The 13,966-nt window shown below is 39.3% G+C and overlaps 1 protein-coding gene across 2 annotated transcripts in view; it reads left to right on the plus strand.

The window, feature by feature from the left end:
* The window catches only part of GRM1 (glutamate metabotropic receptor 1), a gene marked incomplete at both ends in the record, with an annotated part of 190,087 nt that overhangs the window by 148,368 nt on the left and 27,753 nt on the right, over positions 1 to 13,966 (plus strand). For both annotated transcript variants that reach the window (XM_083348727.1, XM_083348728.1), the window contains one exon: positions 9,013 to 9,181. In XM_083348727.1, the coding sequence (XP_083204853.1) occupies positions 9,013 to 9,181 (169 nt within the window). The remainder of the gene's footprint in view (positions 1 to 9,012; positions 9,182 to 13,966) is intronic.

The raw sequence follows: 13,966 nt of genomic DNA on the forward strand, positions 1-13,966 counted from the left end.
CTGCTGGTGTTTTGAGGAGCATCAGCAGAATTAATTGACCTGAGTTACAAGTGGAGCATTTAATTTGCTGAAGTGGATCGATATTAGACTACTGAACTAGGGGGTCTGTAATACTCTGCCTAGCACATCAGGACTAATATAAACTAAGGTTGGAAGTTTTCACTGCATTTTAAAATTCTCTCTCTCTCTCTCTCTCTCTCTCTCTCTCTGTGTGTGTGTGTGTGTGTGTGTGTGTGTGTGTGTGATATTAATGTTTCTTAATAAAATATGTACACCTTATTAAATAAAGCTATTGAGATGCCACATACAGAATTTGGAATAATTCTGTATGTGGCATGAATAAATAAAGTGGCTTGACAATATTAGAATGTAACTACTTGCATTAATCTTGAAGGAGCAATGTTTGATACTATCGGTAACATTCAGGACCCTCAGCCACAGCCTCCTTCTAGGCCATGGGTCTCCAAGCCACTTCCCATGGGCTACATCCAGCCCACCACAAGGTTCTTTCTAGTCCACCAGCTCTTCGCATGTGCTGTTCTCCCTTGGATCATTTCTGTCCCCTCCCTCCGGGGTGCAAAGAAAACCCCACCTGAACTGGCTCAGGACCAGCCAGACGAGGAAGAGGAAGCTGACTGGAGGGCTGCTTCCTTTACCTGGGGTGGGTGGGTGGGGGAAGTTATCTGGACTGGTTGGACACTGGCCTGACTCAGCAGAGCTTCTCTCTGGTTTTTTTATGTTTTATGCCCCGTTTGCTAAGGTTTGACATTCTTCTTTTATCATTTGTCCATACAAGCATGGCATTGTTTTTTCACTTCTCTTTTCTTGTTGTTGTGAATCAAAATAAGACCCATTTGTTTAATAAAATTTTATTCACTCATTTATAAAAACTGATTTTATAATGTTTGCAAAATGTCCATTATGGCCCTCAGAGTGAAAAATTTGGAGACCCCTGTTCTAGGCCATCATTGAGTTCTGGGAGTTTTATGATGTTTTCACTTCTACCTGAGTGGTTCTAATCAGTTCTCAGGGAGGAGGTAGGTAGGTTGTTAGGAACTCTGCTCTGGCTTTGGACCTTTCCTAGATGTAATTAAACATTTGTGTGAAACTGGTGGGGAAGGCTTTCTGTTGGTTTGGCATGAAAAGCTACTTTATGGTAATTTGTTCTTCCAGAACAGGTAGGGATATGGCACAGAGGAATTCCTTAAAGATGAGAAATAAAAAATCAATCAACTTAGATGTGAACAACAATATGTGTAGCTAAGAACTATGCAGCCTATTAAATCTGTCCCTGAACAAGATGAATAGAATAGAATAGAATAGAATAGAATAGAATAGAATAGAATAGAATAGAATAGAATAGAATAGAATAGAATAGAATAGAATAGAATAGAATAGAATAGAATAGAATAGAATAGAATAGAATAGAATAGAATAGAATAGAATAGAATAGAATTCTTTATTGGCCAAGTGTGACTGGACACACAGGAATTTGTCTCTGGTGCATACGCTCTCAGTGTACATAGAAGCAACAAGCGATAAATCATGATTATAATCAACATAAAAATATATTTATCGTAAATCATAAGATACAAAACTTAGTCATAGGATATTAAATAAACAAACAACATAAATCATACTAGGATACTAAATAAAACAATTAATACAAATCATAAGATACAAGCAACAGTTATAGTCATAAGAAGATAAGGAGATAAGTAATAGGAAAGATTAGAAGAATAATAGTAGTACAGCCTTGCTAAGTAGTTTGAGAGTGTTATAGGAATTAATTTTTTAGCAGAGTGATTGTATGGGGGGGGCGGGAACTGTCCTTGTTTCTAGTTTTTCTGGCATGTGCCTTGGTGGAGCAGTGGGCTAATGCCTCCTTAAGTAACACCAGCTGCCTGCAATTAGTGCAGGTTTGAGTCCCACCAGGCTCAAAGTTGACTCAGCCTTCCATCCTTCCGAGGTAGGTAAAATGAGGACCCAGATTGTTGGGGGCAATTAAGCTGACTTTGTAATAATGCCGCTTGGGGTGTGTGTGTGAAAGCCCTAATAAGCAGGCATATACATAGAATGAAGGCTACTGCTAAGCTTGTAAGCCGCCCTGAGTCTTCGGAGAAGGGCGGGATATAAATGGAAGTAAAATAAAAAAATAAAAAAATGTAATGCCCTATAGCGTCATCTTGAGGGAAGAAGTTGAAACAATTTATGTCCAGGATTTGAGGGGTCTGTAAAATATTTTCACAGCTCTCTTTCTTGCTCATGTAGTATACAGGTCCTCAATGGAAGGCAGGCTGGTAGCAATTGTTTTCCTGCAGTTCTAACTATCCATTGAAGTCTGTGTCTGTGTTTGGTGGCAGTGCCAAATCAGACAGTTACAGAGGTGCAAACGACAGAACCCATCTTTCCTTTGTAGAACTATATCAGCAGCTCCTTGGGCAGTCTGAGCTTTCTGAGTTGGCTCAGGAAGAATATTCTTTGTTGTGCTTTTTTGATGACATTTTTGATGTCAGGTGTCCATTTAAGTCTTGAGATATTATAGAGCCTAGAAACTTGAAGGTCTCAACTGTTGATACTGTGTTGTCTAGTATTGTAAGAGGTGGTAGAATAGGAAGGTTTCTCCTAAAATCTACTATCATTTCTACAGTTTTGTGTGTATTCAGTTCAAGATTGTTCCTGTCACACCACAAGGCTAGTTGTTCAACTTCCCATCTGTATGCAGATTCATCATTGTCTTGAATGAGACTGATCAGTGTTGTGTCATCTGCAAACTTCAGTACTTTAACAGAGGGATACTTTGAGATGCACTTGTTGGTATACTGAGAGAAGTGGAGAGAGCACACAGCCCTGGGGGGGCCCCTGTGCTAATTGTACAGGTATCTGATGTGATTGTGTCTAGCTTCACCTGCTGCTTCCTGTCTGTTATAAAGCTTACAATCCACTTACAAGTGAAAGTATTAGGAGTATATGAATCATCGGAGATTTGATTTAAACAATTGATTTTATGAGTTGTGTGAATTTGATTCAAATATTGATTCCCTCCCACAAATTGAGTTACTGTGTTGAAGAGAATCAGCAGATTGAACTGATTCAGTTCAAATGCTTGATTCAGCTCAAAAGTACCTGAGTTGGGAAACAGTGATTTAATTTAGTGCATAAAATTAATTTGGAGAACTGATGAAAAATTCAGGTTGGAGGGTAATTCAGTCAAATCATCTCTGAATTAAAAAAAATATATCTCTGAATTGGTTCTTCACACAACTCCAGAAAATATTGGTTGTCATTAATAATCCACAGCAGTCGGGTTAAAATTTAGCTTGTGCAACTTCCTGGAATCTTTGAGTGACTCCTACATGGAACCGATCCAGAATGGCACTTTTCTCATGAGGGAAGCACTTCATTAAATGATTTGGGTGACCTAAAGATAAAGTCTTCTTGAGCTGAGCTTGACTACTAGTGACTTCATACCCATCTCCAGCTTGTTTTCTTGCCAGTAACAGAGAAGAGTTTGCCATGACCTTCTTCCAAGATGTTTTTTGATAATTATCTCCAGTTTGCACCTGCATTAAAAAAAATAGTAGCAGTTGGTAAACAACAGAAAGGAACAACAATCAATTTATTGACAAACATCAACATATTTTCAAAGGCTGATCCAATGATTAGACTTTTGTTTGTCCTAGTCCCTTTGGGAGGAGGGTTTGCTGGGGAGGGAAATGGTTTTTCCTCTGTTTGCCTTCAAGTCATGATTCCTCACCATCACACAAGAATATAAAGTATATACTATAATTATTGTAGCTTGGGGAAAAAACACGAGTTAAATTTCACCTCAAAATATTTCTTAATGTATTGAACAAGACTTCCCAAAGGTGTTTTTCAAGAAGCAACTGGACTTCCTTGGGTTTTTTCCTTGAAAACATTTCACTTCTCATTCAAGAAGGTTCTTCAGTTTGGGGGTATTGGTGTTGTTGTTTTTTTAAAGGAAGCTTCTTCAAAACTGAGGAAGCTTCTTGGATGAGAAGGGAAACGTTTTCAAGGGAAAAAAAACATGAAAGTTCAGTTGACTTGGATGATTGAGAATCTCCACAGAATTAAATCGGAGTTTCTTTGCTAAGGGCGCCATTTTATTTTTTGAATTTAGTTGGACAGAATTTTACCTGTTCTTTCTGTATGCTGTCGGAGGCTCAGCTACCTGCCTGGGTGTTCTTAGTCTCATTTTATCATGGTCAGGGCTTTTTTTTCTCATTGAACGCTCAGAATGGAGTTCCGGCACCTTTTTTGGATGGAACCTTGTAGAATAGGCAAGGCGGGTTGTATGATGTGTGTGAGTTCCAGCACCTTTTTCTTTTACAAAAAAAAGCACTGATCATGGTGTCAAAAAGAGAGAGAGAGAGAGAGAAAACCCTCTCCTTGTTCTGTGTCCCTCAGGCTGATAGTCAAAGTGTGTACCCAAAAGAAAGTATGACTTTTTCAGAAAATATGTCTCCCGCATAAGACTGCAGGTAGTCTTTGCCTAGCAACAAAAATTGGGACTGGCAACTTAGTTGTTATCCAGCTACACATCTAAGCAACTACGCAGTCACTTTGCAGAAAATCACGTGACTATGTTGTACTTACAGCCTCCCCTTCCTCATCACTTTTTAAGCAAAGTGGTATGACTGCTAAGCAAAAAGATCGCGTGATCGAGGCTTGTGATTTTATTTCTGCCTTCTCCATTAATTCTGTTTGTCACAAGATGTTTGTGGGGTGTGCGAATCGTGATCATGTGACTGCTGAATGCCACAACAACCATAAATAAGATGATTGATTGCAAAGTGTTGTTTTTTTCCACTGCTGTAACATCGAACAGTCACTGCACAAGGCAGTCGGTAAGTGGGGACTACTTGTAATGGATCTGGACTGTGACAATCTTGATGACCAGTAGATGGCAGCCAAGAAGTAGGCTTTTTTCCTTCTCTCTCTGCTGCCACCAGGCGTGCTGCAGCCACAGATCTGTTCTTCTCCTCTCACAATATCTAGTCCCAAAAAAATAGAAAATAAAAATCACAGCTTCTGGTTGCAGTTTTCTCCTCGTTCTGAATTTCAATCAAAACACTTCTCTGTCTGCCACCCACAACATTTTTTTTCTCATCTCTATCTCTCAAATGCCTGCTTGTCTGTCTAGACTTGCTAGTGATTCCTTCTCTCTCTTTTTCTATTCTGCTCTATTAGTTTCAACATCTTGTCACTACTTCCTTTTGCATAAGTCTTGTTCTCACTGATAGGCAACAGAAGTGCAAGCTAGCTCCCGAAATCTTTTGTAAGGGAGGTCTTTGAGCAGGAAACACTTCCTGACAGCCTGCAAAAGCAAAGAGGCTGACTCGGATGGTCTTGTGCAAACACATCCAGGCAATGGAAACCAAGAGACAACAGGGCGTCTCTGGCTCATGCCTCAAGCCTCAGGCTCTGTTGTGTGGTTCTTTCCTTTTGAAACTATTTGCGAAAGCCATGGCCCAGTTATTAGAAGCAACCTGGAATTAAGGAGAACTTTCCTGACAGTTAGAACAATTAACCAGTGGAACAGCCTGCCTCCAGAAGCTGTGAATGCTCCAACACTGGAAGTTTTTAAAAGAGACTGGACAACCATTTGTCTGAAATGGTAGAGGGCAGGGGTGTCAAATTTGCAACGTCACGTGATGTGTCACGATGTATCATGACTTTTTTTCCATTGCTGGCAAGGGGGTGGGCGCGGTTTCGGCATGATGCATCCGGCCCACGAGCTGGCAGTTTGACACCCCTGGTATAGGGTTTCCTGCCTGAGCAGGGGTTGGACTAGATGACCTCCAAGGTCCCTTCCAACTCTATTATTATTATTATTATTATTATTATTATTATTATTATTATTATTATTATTATTATTATTATTAATCATCACACAGTCAGCCAGATGTTCAGACTGGATTTGGCATTTTTGTCTACCTATCGAGTCCTTACCAAGGACCTGGGATAGGCAGATGTGGATGTTTGATGGTATTATAGATATCGTCGCAGGATGGAAGCAATTCTTAGTAAGGCCGCCTTTTGCAATTGACTAATGGCGAATTTGTCAATGCCAGTGGTGTTCAAGTGGTGCTCCAGTTGTTTTGGGATTGCATCCAAGGCACCTATTACTATTGATACTACCCTTGCTTGCCTTTGCCAGTCTTTCTATTTCTATTTGTAGGTCTTTGTATTTTGTTATCTTCTCCAGTTCTTTCTTGTCTATTCTGCTGTCTCCAGGCACTGCCACATCCACTATCCAGACTTTTTTGTCATTATTATTATTGTTGTTGTTGTTTGTTGGTTTTTGTTTTTAATTTTTTAGTTCCAATATTCTTGGTGTGCATTCTATGCAACTTCCTTAAGTCAGAGCAAATGCTATATTGTTTAGACTTCCACCCATTTAACAGACAGGCTGGGGGCAAACACAAGATGAATAGGTTAGCTTTCTATTTACAGAAGGCAGGATCTTTGAAGATTGAAACAGAAGTGGACTTCTACATGTCAGTAGCAAAAGGGGGTAGCATCTCCTCCAGTCCTATGAAAATTCATCAGACAGTTGCAGGAGGAGGAGGATTAATTCATGGTTTGTTTATAAACCATTAGGGTTCCCTGGATTAGTCAATAATGTGAAGGTCTTTAAAATGCAGCTTTCTTGCCAATATTATCTCACAAGCATCTAATTAACTATAAGTTAGATATACAATTCTAAACTATCTTTCTTAGGAAATTCAATATGAATTGACCTATTTAGAATGAAGCAGTTCCTTGCCAAAAACAAAGTTCACAGGCATCCCACAGATTAATAGATAACTGGTTTTGCCTCACTATCATTTTCTTGCTTATAGAAATTGGTCTGTATAATTTGTCTGTATAATTTATATAATTTACCCAGAAGACAACACATACTTACTTTACATTTTTTACTCTTTTTAATACAGCACCATATTTTATTTATTCACATCCCCAGGTTGTTAATTATTTCTCATAAAGCATTTTTTCATTTGCTTTTCACTTGGCATTTTATAACAAGACATCTTTGATTGCCCTAAGAGGTGTGAAATAGCAATTTTACAGTACACATTCCCAGTAATTCCACAAAAGTTAAATGTACTCTCAAAATCTATCTCTGATATAGAATAAGATTCTCCTTTCAAGTACTGATAAAGGGAATAAATCATTACATACAAGCCAACAATTATTATGTGAATGGCACAGGGGTAGGCAACCTTGGCTCTTTTATGACTCATGGACTTCAGCTCCCAGAATTCCTGAGACAGCTGGCTCAGGAATTCTGGGAGTTGAAGTCCACGAGTCATAAAAGAGCCAAGGTTGCCTTCCCTTGGCCTATCAGGTAAATTTCACCAGGAATCAACTCTACAGAAAGACTAAAACTATTTTTATTGAAACTGGTTATAATAAAAGAATCTTGCATCTTTTTTGTATCTGGTTAAAATTAGGGTAGTGATGCTCAGACATGGAAATTCCTGGAAACTTTGAGTAGCTATTAAATGGAACCTATCCAGAGGAACACTTTGCTCATGATCAGAACAGGATGGGGTATTCCAAGTGTAGCCTCACTAGTATGATATAGAGTGGTAGTATCACTTTTCATGATTTTGATGCTGTCCCTCTCTTGATGCAGCCTAGGACTGCATCGGGTTTTTTGGCAGCTAAACCACACTGCTGGCTGATACTTAACTGTTGATCCTAAATCCTCCTAAATCCTCCCACAGTTAACTGCTGTTGAGCCAGGATCCACCTATTATATACTCTTGCATTTTGTTTTTCCTGCCCAAGTGTAGAATCTTACTTTCCATACTGAACTGAACTGCATCTTGTTGGATAGGGCTCAATGCTCAAGTCTGTCAAGATCCTTCTGAATCTTGAGTCTATCTTCCAAAGCATTAGCAATTCCTCCCAGCTTGGTGTTTTTCTGCAGACTTGCTGAACTCTCCTTCTGTCTCCCTATCAAGATCATTTACAAGGAATCCTTGACTTACAACCATTTATTTAGTGATCGTTCAAAATTACAACGGTACTGAAAAAAGTGGCTTATCACTGCTTCTCACACTTACGACCAGTGCAGTATCCCTATCAAACTTTGGATGCTTAGCAAATGGTTCCTATTATGATGTTTGCAATGTCCTGGGGTCATGTGATCTCCTTTAATGACCTTCTGACAAGCAAAGTCAATGTGGAAGCCAGATTCACTTTGCATCTGTGTTACTAATTTAACAATTACAGTCATTCACTTAACAAGTGTGGCGAGAGAGGTTGTCAAATGGGGCAAAACTCACTTAACAACTATTTTGCTTAGCAGTAGAAATGTTGGACTGAACTGTGGCCATAGGTCAAGGACTACCTGGATGAAGATGTTGAAGAGCACTGACAGAACCCTGAGGTATCCCACTGCATACTTCTCTCCATGTTGCTGTAGTTCCATTGAGGACTACATGCTGAGTCACAGACCTGCTTCTTCAGGAGATGAGAAAGAAGAATAGAGTAGAGTAGAGTATAGAGTAGAGTAGAGTAGAGTAGAGTAGAGTAGAGTAGAGTAGAGTAGAGTAGAGGAGAAGAGAAGAGAAGGGAAGGGAAGGGAAGGGAAGGGAACGGAAGGGAACGGAAGGGAACGGAAGGGTAGGGAAGAGAAGAGAAGAGAAGAGAAGAGAAGAGAGCTGGAAGGGACCTTGGAGGTCTTCTAGTCCAGCCCCCTGCTCAAGCAGTAGAACTTACACCGTCTCTGACAGGTGATGTACAACAGCTTAGTCTAGTTTTTGTCTCTGGCCCCCAAATCATCTTAGTTGCTCTTCTTTGCACTTTTTTTTTTTCAAAGTGTTAAATTTTCCAAAGTGTTAAATTTCCAAAGTGATGTTAAATTGTGTATTGCCAGGAAAGGGGTTTGTTTTATTTCGACTGAGGGAGAAGAAAATGAGATGTTAATGCCTGGGGCAGGTTTTTTTTAATTAGACATTTTTTCTTTCTGCTCTCTAGATATGACATCATGAACCTGCAACACATAGAAACTAACCATTATGATTATGTCCACATTGGGACTTGGCATGAAGGAGTCTTGAATATCGATGATAACCGAATTCAAATGAACAGAACTGAAATGGTCCAGTCTGTATGTAGTGATCCATGTTTGAAGGGTCAAATTAAGGTAATTGTTCCTATGGAGGTACTTTTGTTGAATAAAATAGATGTAATCATAAAATAATTACTCTTAAATAATCTATGTGTAACAGTGTTAGATTAAGGCAAAATTCTTAATCAAAGCAAGCCTCCTTATGAAAACCAATTCTCCATTCAGGGTAAAAAATACAAATTGAGCACATTTCTATTGCAAATTTCCTGGGAATCACACAGTCCACCTTTTGGGGAAGAGATTGGTAATGAATATCAATATCTCATGTTCAATGTTCATTGTTTAATATGATCCAAAAGGTTTTGGACTTTAGAACCAAATACTTGGAAACCAATTTGTAGTATGGAAGACTGAAATAATAGTTTGGAGAATCCCTCCACCCCGTTGCAATAGCGGTGTATTCATTTGAAGCCTTCTTCAAATTTTTGAGGTTTAAAAGCATCTTTTTTCAATAAAAATAATAATTCAGAGATGTAAATTTGAAAGGAAATATGTGATTTAGAATGCATGTCAGTGCCTTCGTAGCACTGCCAGGAATAACTTAAATAAGCTGCATCTTTTTCTGGGCTCCTGCCTTTGACCCGTCATGGCTGACACTTGATCCTGGGAAAAGACACAGTGGTTTAAGGTATTCCCAATAGGTGCTCTAATAGGAATAGCAATAGCACTTAGATTTATATACCGCTTCACAGTGCTTTACGGAACTCTCTAAGGCTAAGCAGTTTACAGAGTCAGCATATTGCCACCAACAATCTGGGTCCTTATTTTACCGACCTTGGAAGGATGGAAGGCTGAGTCAGTCTTGAGCCAGTGAGATTTGAATTGCTGAACTGCAGCTGGCAGCTGGCAATCAGCAGAATTAGCCTGCAATACTGCATTCTAACCACTGTGCCATGGCGGCTCTTAAACTAACTCAGGTCCTCTCACATTTTCTTCTTAAAATCCAGAATATTGCCCAGCCCTAAAAAATAATAAATATTTTACTCCAGTAGTTTGTGGACAATTTTTGTTGTTATGCCAGATTTTGCAGAGTATATATGACCTCATTTTTCTTTCTGTTAGATGTCGTAAACTTTACCTTAAGGAATGCAGCATATGTGGCATTTTTTAAGGTCTTCTGCTTCTTCTCTTTAAATCATATCACATCACCAACAGGGACTTTTAGTCCCAGAGATCTTGGGACTAAATCTTGCATTATTCAAGTCCTTCCTTCAAGGTGTTTTCAAACACTTATTTTTGTCATGTTTTTATTCAGCAATATTATCTCCCCTAAGGTAAAGGTAAAGGTAAAGATTCCCCCACACATGCGTGCTAGTCGTTTCCAACTCTAGGGGCCGGTGCTCATCTCCGTTTCAAAGCCGAAGAGCCAGCGCTTGTCCGAGGACGTCTTCATGGTCATGTGACCAGCATTACTAGACGCCAAAGGTGCATGGAACCGCTGTTACCTTCCCACTGTAGTGGTCCCTATTTTTCTACTTGCATTTTTACGTGCTTTCAAACTGCTAGGTTGGCAGAAGCTGGGACGAGTAACAGGCACTCACTCTGTTATGCGGCACTCAGGATTCAACCTGCCAAACTGCCGACCTTCTGATCGACAAGCTCAGCATCCTAACCCACTGAGCCACCGCGTCCCTTATCTTCCCTAAAGACACTAGTAAATAGAACACTTTTGTCTCATAGCTACCGTCTTAATCCTGCATTTTTAGCCGCTCTTAGATTTCTTGCTGATAATATTTGTCTCCTTAGCTTGAAAAGTTTCTCCTGGTGATCTGATGAAGAGAGGGAAGGGGTGTCTTTACTGAATGGTAAATCAGGATTTATTTACTTCAAAAAGTGTTAGTTAGGACCTTCATGTTCATTCTGTCCCACCTGCAGTCCTGTCTTAATGGCATTACTAGGAGCGGTGGTGCTGCCACAATTGCTCTTTTATCAAACCTAGTTTAGTCATAACTACAAATTGGGTTGAAAATGAGGTGTTCTCCTTAAAATATATTGTTGACCAGTTTCCCTAGGCTTGCTATCATATCCTACTACTGAAATCCTATTTGTTTCATGAACATTGTCTGTTTCATTTTCTAATAAGTGTTTGTATTCCTGTTTTTGAATAAAGGAATATAGACAGAGCCTTCTGCCTTATTAAAAAGACTTTCCATGGGCTTTTTTTCCCCTATCTGGCACTGCAGAGCCCTGGTGGCACAGTGGTTAGAATGCAGTATTGCAGGCTAACTCTGCTCACTGCCAGGAGTTTGATCCTGATTGGCTCAAGATTGACTCAGCCTTCCATCCTTCTGAGGTCAGTAAAATGAGGACCCAGATTGTTGGGAGCAATCGGTTGATTCTGTAAACTGTTTAGAGAGTACTGTAAAGTACTATGAAGTGGTATATAAGTCTAAGTGCTCCCTCCTCCCCCTCCCCTCTCCCCAACCCTCCCCTCCTCTCCCCTCCCCCCTCCCCAACTTCCCAGAGCTGAATATAGGGTATAATAATAAAAACAAAAACTAAAATATGCTAACAATAAAAATAACACTTTAAGTTCTATCAGACTTTAACTCTCCATAATCATAATATTAATAAAGTAACAAATGACTAATCATACATCATAAAAATCAACTACTTATTCAAATGCTAAATGAAAATTTTTAGTCCCATATTTATTCTGAATATATTCAATCCATCTTCTCCATTCCACAATATATCTCTGTTGCAGTTGATCTTTCAAATATGCCGAAATCTTTGCCATTTCCGCCAAATTGGAAACTTTCAAAGTCCACTCTTCTATAGTCGGCAATTCCTCCTTCTTCCAGTATTGCGCAACTAAAAGTCTTGCCGCTGTAATTAGATTCAATATCAACTTAGTGTTTATTACAGTAGTATCTGTAATAATACCCAATAAAAACAATTGCGGGGAAAACTTTATCCTTTTCTTAAATATCTTTTGCATATTCCACCAAATTTTAATCCAAAAAGCTTTAACCTTTTTACAAGTCCACCATATATGAAAATATGTTGCATCCTCACAACCACACCTCCAACATTTAGGCTGGCAGTTCGGATACATACTTGCTAATTTTTTAGGGTCTAAGTGCCACCTATAAAACATTTTATAAAAATTCTCTCTTAAGTTTTGGGCCTGTGTAAATTTTACATTTGTAACCCAGATCTTTTCCCAAGTGTCCATTGTTATAACTTCTTGAAAATTCTGGGCCCACTTTATCATGCAATCTTTAACAAGTTCCGTTTCTGAGTCAATTTCTATCAATGCATTATATATCCTTTTAATATGTGCTTGACCTTGATCTCTAATTTGTTTTACCAAATTTTCATCAGTCATTGAAAAGCCAGCTTTCTGGTCCTCTTTCCATCTTGCCTGTAATTGCCCATACTGGAACCAAGTTTGTACAATCTTTCCTTCTTTTAAAATATTATATGGCTTTAATTGCCATACATTCCTTTCTAGACTTAAAATTTCCTTATATGTAGTCTCATCCTGTTTGAATCCCACATTTATATTTTCTATTGCATGTTTAGGTATTGCCCAAATTGGTATCTTATAATTTAACTTATGTCTATACTTTTTTCAAACTCGCAACAGAGCATACCTTAAAATATGTATCTTAAACACATTATCCACCTTCTTATCATACAATAAATATGCATGCCAACCAAATAACAAATCATGACCCTCAAGATTTAATAATGTCCCTTGTGTTAAATTAAATTAAACCAGTCACTTATCGATGATTTGTATTTTAAAATGTATTGTAAAACTTTTCAATAAAAAAAGTCTAAGTGCTATTGCTATATCATATTTTAGAATGTAACATTTACTGAACGATATGGTAGCTAATTATGTTACGTAACTCCAATTCCCTTACATGGAGACTAAAGCATACACTGCATTTCCCCTGTTGTCACATCATAGGCAGCTTTGAGCTGCAAAACAAAATCTCTGTTCAAACAAAACTTCTACCTGCTGACTTCATTTGTATCTTGATAAAAACAATTTGCTACCTACCATGTTCATTTGGCATGAAGCACAAAGAAAAAAACTGTGAGAATCAAACAATGTATAGAAAGTTAGCTTGACAGAACAATGGTTCCATTTACATGGTGGAGGATGGCTGATAAAAAGCTGCAGTGTTACAGAAGGGGAATATCTATTACTGAAATATCTGTTAGTAATACTTTATTTGCTCTTTCATATAACATCAGATTAGACAAGCAAACTGGCTACAATTGAAGATACTGACCTTGCTTTTGCAACTAAGAACCTACACTAGGTCTTATCTCGCTGCGATAAGGGAGGCGAGGTCTAACCACTTCGCCACCCTTATCGCGTCCGCAGATAATCACCCGGCCGCCCTGTTTAGGGTGACTCGCTCCCTCCTGAATCAGGAGGTGAGGGAGGATCCCTTGCAGGGTCGTGCCGAGGAGTTTAACCAGCATCTGTCGGACAAAATCGCTCAGATTCGGACCGGTCTGGACTCTGACTGGGCAGAGTCTGTCGAGCAGGACACGGGTGGTCTTGTCGATATCACCTGGGAGGAGTTTGATTCTGTGACTCCGGAGGAAGTGGACAGGATCATGGGGAGGCTGAGTACCACCACATGTTTATTGGACCCGTGCCCTTCCTGGCTGGTCTATGCAGCCTGGGAGAGGACACGCAGCTGGTTCCAGGCAGTTATATCGGCTTCTTTGAGTGAGGGTAGCTTCCCCGCTGTCTTGAAAGAGGCGGTGGTGAGGCCTCTCCTCAAGAAGCCTGCCTTGGACCCAGCTGTATTGAACAACTTTCGTCCTGTC

This window comes from Vipera ursinii, assembly GCF_947247035.1.
Source record: "Vipera ursinii genome assembly, chromosome: 1".
Lineage (NCBI taxonomy): Eukaryota > Metazoa > Chordata > Lepidosauria > Squamata > Viperidae > Vipera > Vipera ursinii.